At 44.6% G+C, this 20,157-nt stretch overlaps 1 protein-coding gene across 1 annotated transcript in view; it reads left to right on the top strand.

Annotated features, from left to right (window-relative positions):
- SELENOS (selenoprotein S) overlaps window positions 1-18,452 on the top strand; it is a 32,042-nt gene extending 13,590 nt beyond the window's left edge. The window contains exons 3-6 of the mRNA XM_078871154.1: window positions 1,096-1,196; window positions 7,310-7,387; window positions 9,673-9,745; window positions 16,158-18,452. Coding sequence (XP_078727280.1) covers window positions 1,096-1,196; window positions 7,310-7,387; window positions 9,673-9,745; window positions 16,158-16,240 — 335 coding nt within the window. The 3' untranslated portion in view covers window positions 16,241-18,452. The remainder of the gene's footprint in view (window positions 1-1,095; window positions 1,197-7,309; window positions 7,388-9,672; window positions 9,746-16,157) is intronic.
- Window positions 18,453-20,157: the final 1,705 nt, after the last annotated feature.

Genomic DNA, 20,157 nt, shown 5'->3' on the forward strand with positions numbered 1-20,157 from the left:
CCCGATTGCGACCTCTGGGATGAAGCCATGTTGCAGGCGCCGGTGGGTTGATTCTAGGAACTTGAATTGTGAGAAGAGACAAGACGTTGGGAAATGAGTGACAAACGGTTACTCACCGGTGACTCACGGCCTACCCGTACCCGTACCCGGCCACACCAGGGTCGCAAACGGGTACCCGTACCCGGCTGGGTACGGGTAGCAGGGTATCGTGTAGGGTACGGGTATCGGGTACCCGATTGCGACCTCTGGGAGATAAGCAATGCTCACAACAACGAGCGGAGTGCCGGGCGCCTAAAGCACAGCAAGGTGGCCAGTTATCTCAGTCAGTCAACCCATGACACCTGGGTCTGTCCTTGACCTCCTTGCCAGCGAGCGTTCAACACTTCATGTGGCCTTAACGTGCACATAGTCTGGCACAAGTGCCATGGTGACATCACCGCCACTTAGTTGTTGTATAATCTGCTCAATGCTTCAGGCAAAGAAGCTATTTTATGGACACTTGTGCATGATTTATTCACCAAATCTTAGTCAACTCAGCCAATTCAAAGTCAAAAATGGTTTCATGGTCATGTTACGGTCACTACTTCACTTTTAATAGTTCTCTAGGGGTGAAGCAGGGTGTTTGTATATCCTGCCAGCAACTTAATTTTTGTACAATTTGAAATGTTTTAGAACACCCTGGAGGAACGCTCCTGGACCGAAATGTTACATGCTGGAATGCTGCAGGGTGTTCCAGAACATTCCAGAATGTTCCAAATTACTCCAGCTAATCTCATGGATTTTCCACCTAACCCATACATTTCTACTTTATTATCGAAAGTTAAGGTTTATTCAAGAAGTATCCAGAACATTCCAGAATGTTTGAGCTTGTTCTAGAATTCTCCCAAAAATGGTCGAAATTTCCAATTTGAAAACCATAGCGTGAAACGTCAAAACTCGGAACGGACCCCTGAACATCCTTCAACTGGGCTGAAATGTTGTGATTGTGTGCAAGTCAGCAACAAGAAACAATCCACAGAGTGCTCCCAATCATGAAACTTACTTTGAAATATAAGGACCATTCTAATATATGTTTACGTATGTATGTGTGTTCAGATCTTCTTATGAACATGCACTCCGCTATGGAACTCTCCCGAATCCGCATGCAGCAAGAACTTGACGTTCGTGCCGCCGAACACCAGGCCCGGGTGAAGCAGGTGCGCTCACAACATAACTGGCCCGGCCTCTGTGTATTTCTGTGCACCCGTGTATTGGAGTAGCTTTAAACGTGGTTTAATTTCTTGAAAAATATCTGTTGCCGAGTGCAAACAGGAGCAGACTGTGCCTGCCGGAGCAGACGGTGCCTGCCTCAGATATGAAAGGTGTTTTTTCAGCACTATTTAGCATGATAAATATATATTGGGATTTGGGCTTCCGTCTAAAAATGTCTTTGTTTTATGAGAGCCCAGGCCACATTTCTATATCATAGAACTTGACCAAACTGCGACAAACTGGATTGTCTGTCATTCTATGTTTTCAGGGGCTAATGAATCAAATATATTTTTATATCTCTTTCTAAAAATGTTTTATTTTGGTATATGTCTTTAAGCAAGTTAGCATGTATGTATAGTGTGTTTGTCAATACCTGTCCCTCATTGTCTTTGTGTTTGTCCAGGCCTGTAATTTTTTTCTGTGTGGGTGTTTATGCACATGTGCATGTTACCTCCTGAAGGTAAAGAGTGGTTATCCAATCTCCACGAACAGATATACTGATTTTCTGAGCATTTCTTTAATGACCTGGGGGGGGGGAACCCTGCAGCCCAGATACCATTATGGGACAAGGTAGGTTTGAGTTTAACACGTAGGCTTTTGTAATCAATATCCATAAAAGAGGTGTTTTGGGTTAGATCGTGTAAATTTACGCGATCTAACCCAAAAAACATGTTATGTAAGGTTATAATTGACCCTACTGGGGCTGCGGTGCGTCATATTTGAGGAAGTAGCCACTCCCTGTGAGAGGCTAACTGATGTACCATCAGTTGAAGTACAAAGAGCTATCCAGAGCCTGATACCCGGAAAATCACTGGGTTGAGATAACCTTAATTCTAGATTTGAAGCTTTCGTGACTGCAAGGATTCATACTCTTAGTTCTTTCGGTAAAGTCACGTAGGTAAAAAATGAAATTAAAATTAATAAAAATAAAATACAAATCACGACGTTTCGGAGGCAACATAAGTCTCCGTCATCAGGTGGGACCGTCACAGCCAGATTTTCTGCATCAAGTGAGGCAGGGATTCAAGATGCAAGCTCTTAAATACAAGTTAAGGGGGAGGAGAGGGGGGGGGGGGAGCTTATCAGAATGTGGTAGCCAATGAATGGAACGTATCGGGAGGGGGGGGGGCTAAAAGAGGTCACGAGGTGGTCGTAGGCGTCGACGACGTGGACGTGTTTGTGCGCAAGTCACTGTTGTTGCACATGATAACGTATTGGAAGAGGGGGGGCAGAGCTAAAAGAGAGCACGGGGTGCAAGTGTACGTGGACATGCCTGTGCACAAGCACCTGTTGATGCACATGATAGAAAATAACGAAAATGCCCATGTTTATACCAGTGTTGGCTGACAATAAAGAGAGTACTGTTAAACACTGGGGATGTTAACACTCGGTAAAGTAAAATAGTGCCTGTCAGATAAGATGGTCCAAAAATGTGTAGTTAAATATTTTTTACATGGTTAATAACATTTTTCCAATGATTACTAAGTTTGTACCCATCCTCACGGTTGAAATTATGTCTGTGTTTGTATATCTGAATGGCTTCGTGTACAAACCTTTGATGGTAGCCAGAGGGTTTGCAGAGCACCTTAGTCTCAGAAAAAACATTATCATGAGAGCCCACCGCGTTGTAGCAATGATCGGCAACGGCGGAAGACTCAATTTTGCTGTGTTTCAAATCTGACTTGTGCTCGCGGACACGATCAGAGACATGACGTGCTCTGCAAACCCTCTGGCTACCATCAAAGGTTTGTACACGAAGCCATTCAGATATACAAACACAGACATAATTTCAACCGTGATGATGGGTACAAACTTAGTAATCAATGGAAAGATGTTATTAACCATATAAAAAAGATTTAACTACACATTTTTGGACCATCTTATCTGACAGGCACTATTTTACTTTACCGAGTGTTAACATCCCCAGTGTTTAACAGTACTCTCTTTATTGTCAGCCAACACTGGTATAAACATGGGCATTTTCGTTCATTTCTATCATGTGCATCAACAGGTGCTTGTGCACAGGCATGTCCACGTACACTTGCACCCCGTGCTCTCTTTTAGCTCCGCCCCCCCCCCTTCCAATACGTTATCATGTGCAACAACAGTGACTTGTGCACAAACACGTCCACGTCGTCGACGCCTACGAGCACCTCGTGCCCTCTTTTAGCCCCGCCCCCCTCCCGATACGTTCCATTCATTGGCTACCACATTCTGATAAGCTCCCCCCCTCTCCTCCCCCTTAACTTGTATTTAAGAGCTCGCATCTTGAATCCCTGCCTCACTTGATGCAGCAAATCTGGTTGAGATAACCTCCCAAGCAAACTGCTAAGGGTAAGGTGATGATTGTGTACATGTTGGCTAATATAACAATTACAACCCTCTGGACCACAGGATGGGTTCTGCAGGATTGGAAAGATGCCTTGGTGGTCTCCTTTTCCAGAAGGGGACTGCACTTATTTTAAGAACTATCAGGGCCTCTCCCTCCACGGTGTGCCTGGCAAGTCGACATTTAATATTCCTTGTCAAGATCACTGAGGAGAAGTTTGTGCTGTTAACAGTAAAATTTTATACTGCTCAGCATGGTAAAGAAGTGGTGGTTCGGGATTGCTGTGTACTGTATCGCTAGAACAGCTAAACAGTGGCGAGGTGGTTAAGGTTTGCATGCGAGGCCACATAAATTTAGTGATGGTGAGGGGTGCAATTTAATAGAGTGCAAAGGAGACGAGTAAGTGGGAATACTGTGGTGTAAGGGGGTGTCTGATCAAAGGGGTGTTGGAAGCCCTAAGGGGTCTCAAATACTCGCAGAACCCTGAAGACGCACCGAGACCAGGGTAATGAAGCAAAAGTGCGAACCCCAGCGTGACTCACACGACTGGTTAATAGTGGGGACATCCCCATATCTGGGCTGATAGGCAAAACAGCCTTAAGTAGCCATATTCAAGAGTGTATGAGTTCAGGAAACCGCTAGGACATAGGTGTGAGTGGGTGTATGTTTGGATGTTACTCCATATAAGATACTCTGGCTGAATTGCTGTTGGAAGTTGTGCTACTGTGTGGAAGTGTGGAGGCTGACTGGCCTACAATTAAAGGGCAACCCCAGTAATGTCAGATGAAAAGTTGTCTTATGCTCACACAACTTAACCCACCATACGAGTGTAGTGACTGTGCTTGTCACTGTATGGTGCCGGGGCTTGCAAAGCCACGGCCGGTAATGTGTTGTCATTACGGGCAGCCCAGGTTACAGGATGTAGTACCAGCCCTAGCGGAGCTTGGGTGAGCGCTGGTTAGCGCGGAGGCACCGCGAGCAGTGTGTGGTGCGGGCTCCCGGTGAGGGAGCGAGAGGGAGCGTCGGCCAGCCAGGGTTACCTTGGGGCATGATACGCTGGTTGACCTGCTGTCATGTGACTGGATGATATTGGAGGGGGGCCACCGGTGGACCGGGGCCGTGGAGCGGTCACGTGGTCCAAAGGAGCTCTCGGAAACCTTCGAGAAGGAGCTCGAGAGACCTGGAAGGTAGGCGGGGCGAAGGGCGGAGCCAGCCCCAGCCCGGGGACATATAACAAGGGCCTCGTTAGGAGCTCGAGGTTCTTAGTGTGCTGGTGTTACGAAGATCCACGTCGGGGACAAAAAGCCTCTCGCCTCGCGGTCCGGGACCCCGTTTGTGGTCCGGACTGGGATAGCGAACCAACTCTAGTTCTGCCGTAGCGTGGTTAGATGGGTATTCGAGACCGGAGTGTAGATCGTGTTGTGTTGCGTGTTAATGTGTAATAAATAGTGTTGCTCCCGAGATAACGTCTGCGACTCAGTTGGACTCGCTACACGAGCACTAGTGACTTGGCTAACGAAAAGTATCAATGACTCTAGCAAATGTTTATATAGTTACCGTACACAACTGATGCTCAGCTGCGGGTCAGGAATTGCTCTGGTCAACCAGGTTAGGTATGCTTATAGTTCGGTGCCACTACTGCTTAAGCTGGAGTGTGCCATTATCATCAGTCACAGCAAAAAAACACTTGTCTGGGTATTTAATGCCACAAAATACTCCACAGCAGTTGTAGAGCGAGTGGAGAAGTTTTTGTATCTGGGTAGTATACTTATGACCAGTTCTGGTTTGACAGCGGAGGTCTCAATCCGAATTAGTTTAGCAGCATCTTGTTAACAGCTGCGTAATGCAATATGGTAGCTACTTGACCTATTGCGCTATATGAAGCTTTGGGTTTTCACAACTACACGAATGCCCTCCCTTCTCTTTGCTTGTGAAAGTGGACCCTTTTAAAGGGACATCTGTGCCATTTTTAAACATTCAAGATAGCCTGCTTATGGCCCATTTTGGGTTTAGTTACTAGGCTGGATTGTGGGAGGAGCTCACAGATACTTTAAAGATCTGGAAACAATCCCATCGGTGAACTCTTCTGGTAGGCGACTGTGTTGGTTGGGTCATGTCGCTCGCATGCCCAGCTACAGCATACCTAAGCAGCTTCTCTTTTGTCTGATAGAGGGGGCGAAATGAGCACGGCATGGGCTAGAGAAGAGCTGATGCGGTAGAGGAGGACTTGGAGCTGAGCAGACTTTTCAAAGAATGAATGGTACCAGTGGTGTCAAGATCAGCCTCTTTGAAGGAGGTTCGTACAGGATGTGACTGGGCAGTTGGTCACCCTCCACCAACAATGGAGAGCGGAGGAGCGACAACGAGTGGAGCACCAGGCGGCGAACACAGGAAGTTGGCACAGTAGGGAGCACAGGTGGAGCATCTGTCGGTCATCTACGTTAATTAACAAGGAGATATGAGTCTGCCTCATGACCTACTATCAGTGAGCCTTTGACACTTACATGGCCTCAAAGTGCACCTAGCCTGGCACAAGCGCCATGGTGATGTCACCGCCAGTTATTGTTGTCCTTCCTCTTCACCTCTGATTTGCGCGGTTGGCTACGTACGGTGTGAAAGAAGTTATACATACATAGTGGCGAATAAAAGTTGCTATTGTCTATATGTTTGTCTATACCTGTCATTTACTTTACATTCATGTACAAGTATTTGTTTTGTTTGTTTATGCCTGTCATCCTCTTTGTGTATATGTATGAATATATGTACACTTAGACTTTTCTTAGTGCTGAAATTGTGTTCCTGCAAAATTCAGCGAAAATTGATTTGGCGCTTAAAGGGTTCATTATACCATTATGTATATATATGGGGATGCAATCCCGGTAGTGTTATTTTTTATGTATGAGCAATATATCAGAGGTGTCAGTAATAGTGCTAATAATAATACAGATGGTAAACATTTTTACACATTCCTGCGGATGGAGCTGGTAGGAACGTTGGGTTGCTCGGTCAATGGCCAGGGTCAACGGCGGCGTGGTGTATTCCGCAAATATGCCCGACTGTGAGGGCGGGCACAAGCCGGCGTGAGTAGGTTAAACGTTGAGTTTTATAAGGGCACCACAGGGTGACCAGCCCCTCCCCACCCAGCCCCCCCCCACCCAGCCCCTCCCTCCCCACCCAGCCCCTCCCTGCACGACAGACGAACGGACACAATAATCCCCTGTGGGCTGGTGTAACCAGGAGGTTCCTACCAGTATAAGTAATACAACTTTTCAGTATTATGTACTGTACTCACTAGTGCATCCACCTGACACGACCCACATCGACCTGAAGCTCACCCGCCTCAGACTCACCTTATCACTGGCATTTTAACATCCAAAGTGATCCTTGACACTGGTCACATTTTCAGCACTAACACTTGCAGGCCTTTTTCCAGACATCATAGGTCTAAAATGTTTGGCTCTCATTGGCTTAGCAAATGTAAACAAAGATGATGGTGGGTGCGTTTCTTCGGCTAGCGCTGCATGTTTACACTCGTAAGCGCTTTTTAAATTATTGGATGTTCTTAATTTTTTTTATCGTAAACATTTTCTCCAGGACGAGTGCTACAATGAATCAGCGTTCTACGGGCTCACGCAAAGCGAAGTTAGCTTGTCCACGTTTATTTATGCCTGTCATTTTGTGTATGCGTATATGTGTATTTATGTCTTTGTCTATGGGTTTCCTGTCTAGCTGGAGGAGGAGCGACAAAAGCAGAAGATGGAGTCGTGGGAAAGAGGACGCAGCCTGCGACCACGCCGTGACCCCCAGGTGAACGTTAACCCCATCTGGAGCTTGCCTGCACCACTCCATTGTCGTACTATTATTATGACACTTGTTTACCCAGAAAAGTGTCATTGAGTCTCAAGACTCACTTTTATTCAGGTGCTTCCAAGATTTTTGTATTTGTGGGTGATGTTACTTTGTGTAATACAAATTATGTAAGTTGCAGGTCATTTTTCAGAATTGGGATGTTTGGCCAATGGGCAATTTCTTGTCTGGTCACTCAAAATATATAAAAAAAATGTGTTTTTATCCATCTTTTATGAAATTTGTATACTTGAAGGTACCATAGAAGCATTTTACATTTTTATTTGAAGTCAGAGAATCAAATAGCTTCCATATTGAGGCTTTGAATATTTTATCTTTTTCTGTTGCCTGAGGAGGCAATTTACACATTTAAAGCTGTAACTTCCTTATTTTTCGAAATCTCTCTTCAGCTTTTTCGATCCATTTCAATATATGTGGCATACGTCATAAAATATGATTACTATGAAAAGTGGTGCGCCTTTTGGCGCCATCTGGTCCATCACCATGTGAGAGTAGGCTCTAAGAAAAGCTGTCTCGGGTGTGGACCAATCAATTTCAAGGACAGTGCACACATTATTAAAGTTGTGTTTTTTGTTTGCATTTAGACCGCAGGTATTGTGGTCAATGCAAACATGACTCCTTGTAAAAGGTGTCAGTTTTGTTGCCAGATAAAAGGGTAAAAAAACAATTAGCATATTTTGCTACTGGCAAAGGAAGTTCCAATCGTGTAAATATTGCTGAGGGTCTGGGGATGTTTTTTTTCACATTTTTTAAATTCCAATTTTGGACAATTGGTCGGTGTCATAAAACACAAATGAGTGCAAAATAATCATTACTCTTTTATAGTAATGTAATTTGTTTATGTCATCCATGGAAAGAACTGAAAGATACCTTTCCATTGGTCTCTTGGTTTTCTCTGTAGCTCTAAAAATAAAGGTGTGGCTTGTAATTTTGAACTTTACTTCTATGGCACCCAAAACATTGTATTCTGACCCATAACTTGGAAGACTTTTATTCCACTGACCTATAATTTAGAATATTACCATGTCTTTGTGGTACCTCCAACTCTGCCAATTTCATTAAGATTGAAGATTGTCATCTTTCTAGGCAGTGATTTGACATGAAACTACTTTAATTGTGGACAGCTTAGCAATCACCTTTACGACAATCGGCAGAGTTCTTGGCATGTGGTGGGTAGCATCTCGTGATCACATTGTCAAAGCAGTTTGGCTTCTTTATTCTGTCTTGCATGGTTACTTCAGTTCAGCAACAGCAGACACAAGAAGAGGCAGCAAAACACACAGCAAATACAGAATTCTTCTGAAATTATTGACTGCATCGGTATTAATTAGAGATGCCCTAATTTAATTGGCTGAACTGTCAATGAATCTCCACCATGACTCTACCAACCATTCCTTAAGCCCTTTTGTTGCACGATGAAGCACCGGGCAGTAGAGGATAAGCAGGATGTATGGGATTAGCTCCTGCAGCAGCAAATAATTTTAAACTCCAGGGTGTTGCTCTTCGTGAAGGAAGAAAAGCAGATGTTGAAATCAAAATGAAACAGTTTTTTTTTCTTAGCTTGGCAAACTCACATAGAAACAGACTAATGACAACATCGTCTCATGTTTCAATACTGCCACCTGAATATGTTTCTGAATACGAGGAGTTGCGTGCAACCTCCAATGAGGTAATCTCAAAGCCTACGTGTTAAACTGAGGTGATATCACTGTGCAAGAGATGTCATCTGCCTGAAGGAATCCAGGAGTACAAAGAAAACAGGAAAATTTATCCAAGCAGACATGGTAGTGTTTATCATAACATTGAAGGCTGTAGCACTTTCAACATATGTGATGAATCACACTATTGTACTCAGTTAGGACCTATCTCAGTGTCCCAAGAGTGAGCAATATCTTCCTGAGCTGTAATGGTCCACCATTAGCTCAAATCCAACGTCTTGAGTTATGTCAGAGTTATGGTTCTTGAGTTATAGTTGCTTAATTATTAAAAGGACGTGAAAAGGAAATACCTCTAAATATGCATTTTTTCTATATAAGCCCTATAAAATAAAGCCTTTTTGAGGGCCCTTTAAAACCATGGTATTAAAAAAGTGTTTTCCACACTATGCTTCACATTGATGAGTTCCCCAAATTATTTCTTTCCAATTCCACCATTTGCACTTTAAATATTTTCTATTTTTCTTTTCTGTTTTTTTTTGTGTTTAATGAATTTTTCGTGTCATGAAGTCTCAGCAGGAAGAGAACTCAACATCATCAACATCATTGCCAAGAACCGAAAGACACCGACTGAGAGACAACAGTGAGCACTTATTTTTTATCATCATTATTAAGTCATACCATTGTCACTGAATTAAGCTATCACTGTTTATCTCTGTGTTCCTGTGTGTGGCTCCATGTCATGCTGTATCACAGGGTGTGTTTATGACACCATGTCCCATTATGTTACTTTATATCACTGTCATGGTGTGTCACTCGCTCAGTGTAACCGTGTACCAAGTGTCACTGCGTCACTGTGTCAAGTCACTGTGTATTTGGGGTGTATCTGTTTACCTCCTTTATGATTCACGATCGCAAGCCAATTTCCGGCATCTGTAATTTGGCACCATGGAGATGCGGGTTAGTGGATTACACAAATGTAGTGAAACTACTTGTGGGTGTCAAGATTTACATACCCTGACTTGCCAGGAGATAGCAGTACAGCAAGTGGATTTGTCTTCATCTGTTTTCATTTGTATGGGATGGTGTGTTGACCCCCTCGCACGCGTGGGTTTTCTCCGTTTGCTCTGAGTAATTGACTAAAAACATCAAAATATATACAGGACCGCCAGGCTTGGGCATATGCCAGTGTCGCCTCAGCCTGGCTGCCTTCCCACTTGTCTGATTTCCCATTCCTCTGAAGCATTTATGAAAAGCTATATATTACAAATTGTTGTATTTATTTGTGTATTTATTTGTGTTCACCCCCTATTCCACATGAGTTTCCGTGTCCTCTGCTTTCCTCCCATAGCTAAAAAAATAGTGGTATAAGCCAAATATCCCAATTCTGAAAAAATGCATGCAAATTACTAAATAGGAATTACACGTAGCAACATCGCCCCTACTGAAAAAATCTGCAGGTGCCCTGCTGAAAAAGAGTTCAGACTCATTGATGCTTTCTTGTGTAAACAACCACATCAATACTAAATGATACTCTGATGTGGTGTGTGAAATTTAAAGTAGTCTCTGAAATATTGCTTACAAATTCCACACAGAAAGGCACCCAAGTCAGAAATTGAATCCCAGGCCCTTAATTCTGTGAGCCACAGGTGTTATCACTGCACCACCCTGTTACCCATGAGTTGAATTGAATGTCCACAACAGGCTTAGACAAGAACATCTGGGCGTTGTGGCTGTGTTATAGTGAATACGGGCCCATGTCTTCCACACCAAACCTTACCATTAAAGTGGTCTGTCCAGTGACATCCGGCTTGTAATCTGTAAGATAGTGAAAACCAGAATTCCACGATGAGGTTGGGCATCTACACAGGACTCCATTCTACCCCAAAATAGCTTGGCTTCAGCTAAACATTTCAAAGGAGAATTTGATAGTTTCCTGCAGCTGTAGTTGGCATGTACCTGTCCTGATGATGTTGAGAGGAAATAGTCTCTTGTTGTCACTTATTCCTTAATGGTGGATGTTGTGTATTGTGTTATAGTGCATCATCACGTGTCATTGTGTACATATTGTGTATCAGTGTACATTTAACAACGTTTGTCCCTTAGCGTGATTTACCAATTATCTGACACTGCGTTACCTGTGTATGTTTCATTGCATGCATATGTTGCCTTGTTAGGTTCACTGTTTCACATTTTGTGTCTTTTACAGTTTGTGTGTGTCATCGTTTGTATTCATCATAATGTGTTTGTCACCATGTATGGTGTGTAGAGGATGTTCATGATTTTGTCTGTGTGGCGTAGCAGTTAGCGCACTGTGAATTTCACTCACGGCCAACAACAATGATGATTATCTGAACCAGTCCTGGGCTGCCCCTAGGTCAACTGAGCCTCAAATGAATACATGGTAGGGTGTGTAAACATCACCACTGCGAGACAAAGGCAGCTGGGCGTGGTGCTGGCGACCCACCCCATCGTGTGCCATACCGGCCTTCATAAGTGCTCGCTAACAGTACTTTCCACAACAGTCTGTGAAGTATATATGTATGTTGAACTTCATTCGCACCATACGTACCCAACCATGCTAATCAGAGGTGTGGGGGAAGGACAATAAACTAAACGCAAAAAGCATTTCTCAAGAAATACGTTTTTAACCATGATTTAAAAGTGCACAGCTCCAGTCGCTTCCTCATATTGGAAGACGGCCGCATCTAAACGCGCATGATGCATTGACCATCTTTGTTCGATGGCCATCCAAAATCCACTACGAGGATGACCAGAGTTCGCATGATGGTTTATGCTCCTTGACAAGATCATAAAGGCATTGTGGTTCCTTTGTGGCAAACACTTTGTGTGTAATGAGCGTGACCTAATCCTTTTGTTCGGCAACCAGAAGCGAGCACTGGACGGACATGGCGCTTTATGACCTTTGACATCGTACTCAGGTTTGAGGTGGCGATAGTTTGTGGGGTCACTATAGCTCAAGCAAACTTTTTGCCTGCGCCATTTTTAACCGGTCTGAGAAACAGCCCTCGCTGAACGAAATATTTTCCAGGTGGACAATGAAGTGGCGCAAGCACATCCGAGCATGATTAAGAATCGACGTGTGGATGTAGTTAAGCGGGGATCTCACTTGCAACTGACGTTGGTGCCAGGGTCTCGAGTCTTGCATTGGTTCCAAGTTGGTAAAACTCAGATGGCAGACCGGGAGAATGTGTGACCTACAAGTTAGTAACTGCTTTCTTGATCATCACTACTTTATTGCCAACGAACTTATCAAGTACTGTGCACAGAGCAGGTTGACTAGTTAATGGATGGTTGGAGTGCAGCAGACCCTTCACGATGCGCCATAGAGCATGGGGGTCGTGAGCTGACTCATTGACTCGCAGAGCATAGAATGATCTGTGAGACTAATGAGTCGGTTTGCAGATCTGCAGGCGGTTCTGTAAGTAAAACAGTCTTGAAACATGTTTTCTTCCAAAGACGCTCCAGCCTCCTCTGTCTGTTTCGCAGTGATTACCTTGGGTGACAGCCAGTTACTGCGCACTTTCCCCATTCTCTTTGTGCTTGTTAGGATGGGCAAGGGTTTATCAAGAACAGCAGTGATTTCATTTTCTAATCGATGCAGGATTTAGACATACCGATGATGATCGGATCTCCTGACGGAAAGCATCGTGGTGCAGTCTTTTACAGTGTCTGTATGATATAATTGTGACGGGTGACCGAATAATCGGAAATGCCACTTTGCATGTCACGAGACTGTGATTTGAAATATCCACGTCTTCGATAACATCAGTTACAGTTACGGCATTGGCGGATGTGAAGATATGATCCAGTATATTTCTCGAGCGACATGTTATGTCACTGACGTGCTGAGTTAAACTTTGACTGTCGATAATCTCGGCGAGATCACAGTTGATTTTACCACAAGAACCAGTCGGTCCGGGACAGTTCAGGTCACCACAGAGTATGTAATGAGAGCAAAGTGACCCACAGTCTAGCAGACCAGAAAGCTCGGAAAAGAATTTCGACACCAGTGAAAAACGGTGGTTGATAGATTGACAGCGATCGTAAGCCTCTGCATGCTGTTAGTTATTTTCACAAGCAGCAGCTCGAAAGACGGGATTGTTAATGATTTACTCAGGACTTTAATGCAGATGTTTTCATGGTTAATTGGTGTGATCGCACCACCATGTGGGCTGCTGGTGCCAGGCTTCCCACGACGGTGCTGATGTACAATAGCATATCGATCTGGTGCAGCCTCACGCCTAATTACGACTGGTGAGTCGTCATGTGCCCAAGTTTTAGTAATGGCCAATATGTCGAGTCCACAATCGTTGATCAGATCATGGATCAGATCATAGATCAGCACCGTCTTGTTGACTATGGAGCGTGCAACATCAGCAGCAGTATGGCGATGAAGGCTCTCTTCTGTGATCATGTGGATGTCGGGCAGAAGAACTGATTATATCTGCAGCACAACCATGTGCGAGGGATAGCAACAAGTGAAGAACACGGTTGGTTAGGAGTCAGCATTTCCACAGCAGATCGTAGCAGAGTGGGTGTGGAACTATAATAGTTAGAACCAGAAAGTCGGCCGATCAGTACTCCCTTCTACATGTTGGATGCTTGGCTGAGTCTGCTAGTGAGTCCCACTGCAGTATCGGCGACATTTGGGTGAGATAGAATTGGTTTGTCGATCTATGCCAAGATAAGTTTCGAGTATGGCCCCCATTCTCCAGGGAAGAGGGTAGACATTGCTTGACCAGACCGCTCGGCTCGTTCCGCTGCAGTCCTGGAGAGCAGGGCTCGGCTGCAACTAGCCGGGTAGCAGCAGCATCAAAAGCAAAAGTCGCAGCAGCATCAAAAGCAAAAGTCGCAGCGTCGCCATTGCAAGGTGTTGTTGCTGCTGTTGCTACTACTGCTTTTGTTGATGCTGTTGCAGGTGTTGCAGCTTGTTGTTGCTGTTGTAAATGTTGTCATTACTTCTGTTTTTGCTGCTCATGCATGTTGTTTCTGACAGTGTTGCTGTCATTGCTACTGTATCTGTGCCACAAAGCAAGTCCAGGCTGAGTTGCAGAAAGCTAACACTCCGTTTTAGCTTATCTGTGTGCTTCGAAGCAAGAGCAGGTCACACCAGTCGACATCAAAGAGATTCCACAGACCCAACCAGTCTCCTAACTAAAAACAACAAAAATGTGAACCTAATTAAAGGAACATCTTCACGAAGGCAGAGATAAAAAGAACAAAGCAACAAAAAAGATGGGTCTTTTCTGTGGAAAGGGTGTATATGGGGATCTTTGTATACGTGTATTTATGCATATGTATTGAGTATTTGCAGGCCTTTTAGTACTGTGTGTGGTCCGTTTCCCTGTGTTTGTGTGTGAACTAGTCTTTGTGCATATGTGTGTAAGTCAGTGACTGTGTTAGTGTTTATTTTATAGTTGGAATTTAAAGTTTTTAGCATAGTTTTTATCATCCTTTTTCATGTATTTTTTGCGTGGTATTTGTCAGCGTGTTTTATTAGTGTAATGCGAGCGTAAACGGGGTTCGATGCTGGGCTCCGGGCCAATCATACGGCCCGGGGTATTGGGGGGCGGAGCCCAGTATGGGGGCGTATGTGAAGGCCGCCGCTCACCTCGGGTCCAATCGGAAGCGAGGTGAGTGTGAGCGGAGCCTAGGGGCGGAGCCAGCAGGGCGCTCAGGGGAGGCTGTATCTGGAAGGTTTGGAAGGGCGTGGTGAGAGGGAGGAGACAGGATCACGTGGTGAAGGGGATATAGGGGGGAGCCCGGAAGGGCTCCGGGTCAGTTGGTAGAGTCACGAAGCTGGACCACGTTGGGTAGCCGGAGGGGATCCGCGCCATCAGCCACGTGGCTGGAGGAGCTTCGGCACACCGTTGGCCAGCGGTGTGCGGGGTTGGAGGAGCGGAGCGACTGACGGGCGGGCGCGTGCGGGGCGCGCTCGAGGAGCAGCTGGTCCGGTGTCGGGACCAGCGGGGTGCGAGGGAGAAGCTGAATAAAGAGCAGCGGAGACCAAGCAGTGTGTGACGAAGTCTTTTATTACATTAGTATGCTTTTTAGCTAAGTACCGTATGAGACTAGGCTCTAAGAAAAGCTGTCTCTGGTGTGGACCAATCAGTTTCAAGGATAATGCATAAATGATCAGTGTTTTTTTTGCATTCTGACTACAAGTATTGTGGTTAATGTATACATAATTCCTTGCAAAAGGTTTCAGTTCTGTCGCCAGATAAAAGGGGAAAATCCCTATTATATTTTGGTACTGGCAAAGGAGGCCTCATGATGTAGCTAACACGTGTTTGTGTATTTGTGTGCGTGTTTGTGTGCCATACCCGATTTGCCAAACCTTGACCTTATCCGCCTGATGAGTTTCTCGTGGTCGATGCTGTTGAAGCTGGCTGAGCGATCCAGGCCAACCAAAGCTCCATTGCACTTATTGTCCATGATCCTGTAGAGGTGGTTAGTGATCTTCAGTAGAGCTTTCTCAATGTTATGGGGCTTCTGGTATGCTGACTGCAATGGGTTGAATCTGCCCATCGTGGCGACCTGGGGAAATAACCGCTGAAGACAGAGGCTCTCTGCGACCAGATTTGAGATGGGACGATAGTTTGCAGGGTCACGATAGCTCTCAAGCCTGCTTTTTTCACGAGCAGTGTGATCTGCACCATTTTGAAGCAGTCCAGGAAACAGCCCTCACTCAATGAAAGATTCACCAGGTAGGCAACCAACGGTGCAAGTACGTCCAAGCATGAATTAAAAATGTATTTGTGAATGTAGTCGGTTGTTGTGGTTTTAAGAATTAGTGTGGTAAGCAGCGGTGCAGTGGTTAGTGCAACCTGGCGAACCGAGTTTGATTCCTGCTTACAGCCATTCGCATTGGGATGACAATAGAGGTTGAGCGTGGTGCTGCTGGCCACCCACTACCTTGTGTACTGTGCTGACCTTACGTACTCGTAAATAGCGCTTGCCCCAAGTGTGTTAATGGCTATATGTGGGATCTAGTATTTCTCACTGTGTGTGTCACTGTTTTTATACCTCAGATTACTCTCCGCTGTCAGGAGGAGGTGGGCCCACGTGTTTGTGGCGACCCGGGCGACGTGGCCCGGCTTCTGGAGGAGGATGAGGTTAAACTCTCTCCGCTCGTCCTCCACTTATCTACTGGATGATGCAGTAGAGGTGGAGGATTTAGTGGAGAAGGAGTGAGATGGAGGAGTGTCTGCTGTACAACCCTAAGGCCTGTATGCTTTGTCACGGCTCGGCTCTGGCTGGTCTGTTAACATGGTTCAGCGCAGGCTGGAGCCGCTTTGATGCTTTCACAATTGCGGGAGCAGCTCCATTATGGGGTGTCTCGGCGCAATGAAATCCAGAGCATGGCTGGGACCATACTCAAGTCTGAGCTTAGCCGTGACTAAGAATACAACTGTGAGAGATGAAGTCAGAAAGTTTTGAAAACGAAATGTCACTGTCACTAACCAAACTCCATATTCAACCAAGCATAGGACCTCGCCATAACATTATGGAATTTCTACTGCTGGCTTTCACTGGCTAATGGAGATGAGTACTTGAGCAAGGAGTACAATGACTGACTTACACCTTAAAACATATATTGTGATATTAGACAATCATGATTTCACATCTTAACCTTCCTGTGACAAGTTAATTCTCGTTTTCAAATAATTATGTTGGCCCCATTGTGTGCACACATGACATGTGTGTTTTATGTATTGACTGGATGTTTCAGGAGTGGGACATAATGTCCGATGTATGTGTGCATGTGTTTGAAAGAAAATCATGAAGGGCTGGTTGTTGTAGCAGGTAAAGCAAGTCCTTAAATTGTGGGTCATCTGATTTACATGTTTCCTGCCTAAAAGTTTCATGCTGTAGACCATATAATCCTGTTATATGGCAATTAATAAAAGGCTGCACATTCTAAGTACATACACATGTAGTATTTTCTAAGTGCTGGGGACTGGATGATACATTGCGCTTTGTCCGGAACCCTGTAAAATGAGAGCTATTTCAGTTGTGGAACCTGGTTTGCCTGAAGTAGACATTCTGCTGCTGTCACCACATAGTGATAGGGCGTTGTCCACTGTGAGCAAGCTTTACCTTCAGACACTTAAAAAGTTTGCTTAGTAGTTCAAGTCATTAATAATAAAACATGGTATTTTGATTTAGCATCGTTAAACCTCCAGCTCTCTAGCCTTTGCTTAAAGAACGAAAAGTATTGCTCTTGTGCATTTAGCTGTTTCTAGTTATAAATATAGACTTGAAGATATGTATTAACTTACAACATTCGAGCATGCTCGACTATCTTTAGAATTACCTTTACTCATGACCAACTATAAAATAATGTTTTTGTGTGTCGACGTGCATGTATATGGAGCAGTAATGTAGTGGTTGGCACGCTGTGCTACAAACCCAGCAACCTGAGTTCGAGTCCCGCTCACAACAAACATCAGAGACATCTGAACCAGTCCTGGGCCTCTCCTACATGGACTCTGCCTGAAATGAGCACTCGGTGGTGCAGTATGTAAACATCAGCACTGGAGAGAAAAAGACGGCCGAGTATGGTGTTATCCACGGCACCCCCTCATGTGCCCTTTTGTCCTTCTTAGGTGCTTGCTATAACAGTACTTGCCCCAACAGTCTGTTAAGGCTTTCCAGCAGATATTTGTCTTTATACATGTGTGTACATGAAGATGTGTACATGAAGATGTGTAAATGTGTGTGTACAAATTGGGGCCTTGGTAGTTGAGTACACAGACTCCCTCTCTCCGTGCAGCACGGTAGGAGTAGTGAACTCGTTTTTTGTGTGAACATGGCAGTGGCTGTAGGAGTCGAATCATGTTCACCTTGGTGACGAGACCCATGACACTTGGCCTGGAAAAGCCCCGCTGTGGCCACAGGCTGAGCCGAATAATTCACTATTGTTCCGTGGAGAGAGGCACTCTCGAGGAGAGAGGCACTCTCGAGGAGAGTGTCGTAGTGATCTTCATGTAACTGACATGCTCGGTTTAATTTCGTGATTTTCGATCTTTTTGAATCTTATGATCTTGGGTGGTTGAATTCATAGGTTACTCATGTTTCTGCTAAAACATAATAATGACCTTTGCCCTTACCCGAATCCATAACACTAGCTCTACCCTAATCCTGAACCCGAGACGTAATATTTAACCCCTAACCCTATCCTTATCCTAGACTTATCCCTAACCTCAGCTGTAATCTCACTCTTGATGGCGGTCACATTGTGTTCACAATTCTGCTCTCCATTTATCTTTTTAACTGCAAGAGAGAGCAAGCACTTTGTTCATTAAAATATATCTGTTCAACAATGCTTGTGAAATTGTCTTTATTCGATTAACCATGTGTGATTTATTTCTCACAAGTAATGATGTCCATAAGAGGTTTTTGGGTTAGATGGCATAAATATATAAATCTTCGTGTTTCTTTCAGTAAAGTCACATAGAAGGGAAGTAATAAAATAATAAGCAGCATCAAAGGGAAGGGATATGGGAAATGCAGGTATGTGATTAGTACTACTTATGCCCGTGCATTATGCAGGATTAGCAGCATCAAAGGGAGGGGGATATGGGAAATGCAGGTATGTGAATAGTACTACTTATGCCCGTGCATTATGCAGGATTAGCAGCATCAAAGGGAGGGGATAGGGGTAGCATTAATAAAGGGAAGGAGTGTTAATAGTATGTAGCTGCAGTAACTAAAACCACCACGTAAACAACTAAAGTATAAACTACATAGTATCATCAGTATACTAAATATACTCTACAAAAAGCTGAGTTACTAACAGTAAGTAATACATTACAATTCTACGTCGTAAAAATATGTAATATGCTTCCATCTAAACTTTATTCTCTTACATAACACGAGTCTACACCGTACTACATACTGCCATAGACAAACCCACCCTTTAATATATATACTACAAACTGGCTCGTTTTTTGTCTGAAATTCTACGGCCTTTCACTGGAAAAACCACCTCTGCGGTACTAAACTCCACTGACCTGGTATCGACAAGTGGATTTCTCTGTCCCCAGACGACCTGCTTGTCAGTTTTGATGTGGTTTCCTTATTCACCAAAGTTCCTGTACCTGACACCATCGCAATCATTGAAGACTTGGTTCATCAAGGACTGAATGCTGGGGTACCCCCCCTGGTGAGACACTGCTTAACCAATACATACTTCACCTGGAATGGAACTTTCTACAAGCAAACTGAGGGCACCCCAATGGGCTCCCCCCTATCTCCGTTTGTAGCCAACGTGTTCATGGAGAAATTTGAGACTGACGCCATCCAGACTGCCACTCTACGCCCGACCTTATGGAAGAGGTACGTAGATGACAATTTTGTCATCTGGCCACATGGCCGGCCTGCTCTAGACCAATTTCTCGACCACATCAGTTCCATACACCCAGCCATCAGAATCACCATGGAAGTCGAAAAAGATGGCAAGCTACCCTTTCTGGATGTCCTAATTAAAAGGAGACCTGATGGTTCAATGAGCCACTCTGTCTACAGGAAAGCCACCCATACGGATGCTTACCTAAAACCAGATTCCCACCAACATCCATCTCAGAAGAATTCCCTCATCAAGACTCTATACCATAGAGCCCAATGCATATCCGACCAGGAACACATTGCCAGTGAACTCAAACACGTACGCCAAGCTCTTAAGGCTAATGGTTACTCCGACTACACAATCCGCAAAGCCATCACTCCAACCATCAAGAAGGATCCTGTTGAGGAGCCTTTCAAGACCATCACCTTACCCTACATTGCTGGGGTCACAAAAAAGATCTCCAAAATCCTGATAAAACACAAGATCCAGGTCCGATTCAACACAGTACATAAAATCCGTGATCTGGTCCTGTCTGTAAAAGATGTGGTTCCAGACATACAGTACCCTGGTGTCTACAAACTAAGTTGCCTCTGTGGTAGCAGTTACATTGGAGAAACCAAACGACATGTCTCGGACCGCATCCGTGAACATAAAGCAGACTTGAAACACGGTAGGACAAA

The sequence above is a fragment of the Lampetra fluviatilis genome, chromosome 31 (assembly GCF_964198595.1).
Source record: "Lampetra fluviatilis chromosome 31, kcLamFluv1.1, whole genome shotgun sequence".
Classification (NCBI taxonomy): domain Eukaryota; kingdom Metazoa; phylum Chordata; class Hyperoartia; order Petromyzontiformes; family Petromyzontidae; genus Lampetra; species Lampetra fluviatilis.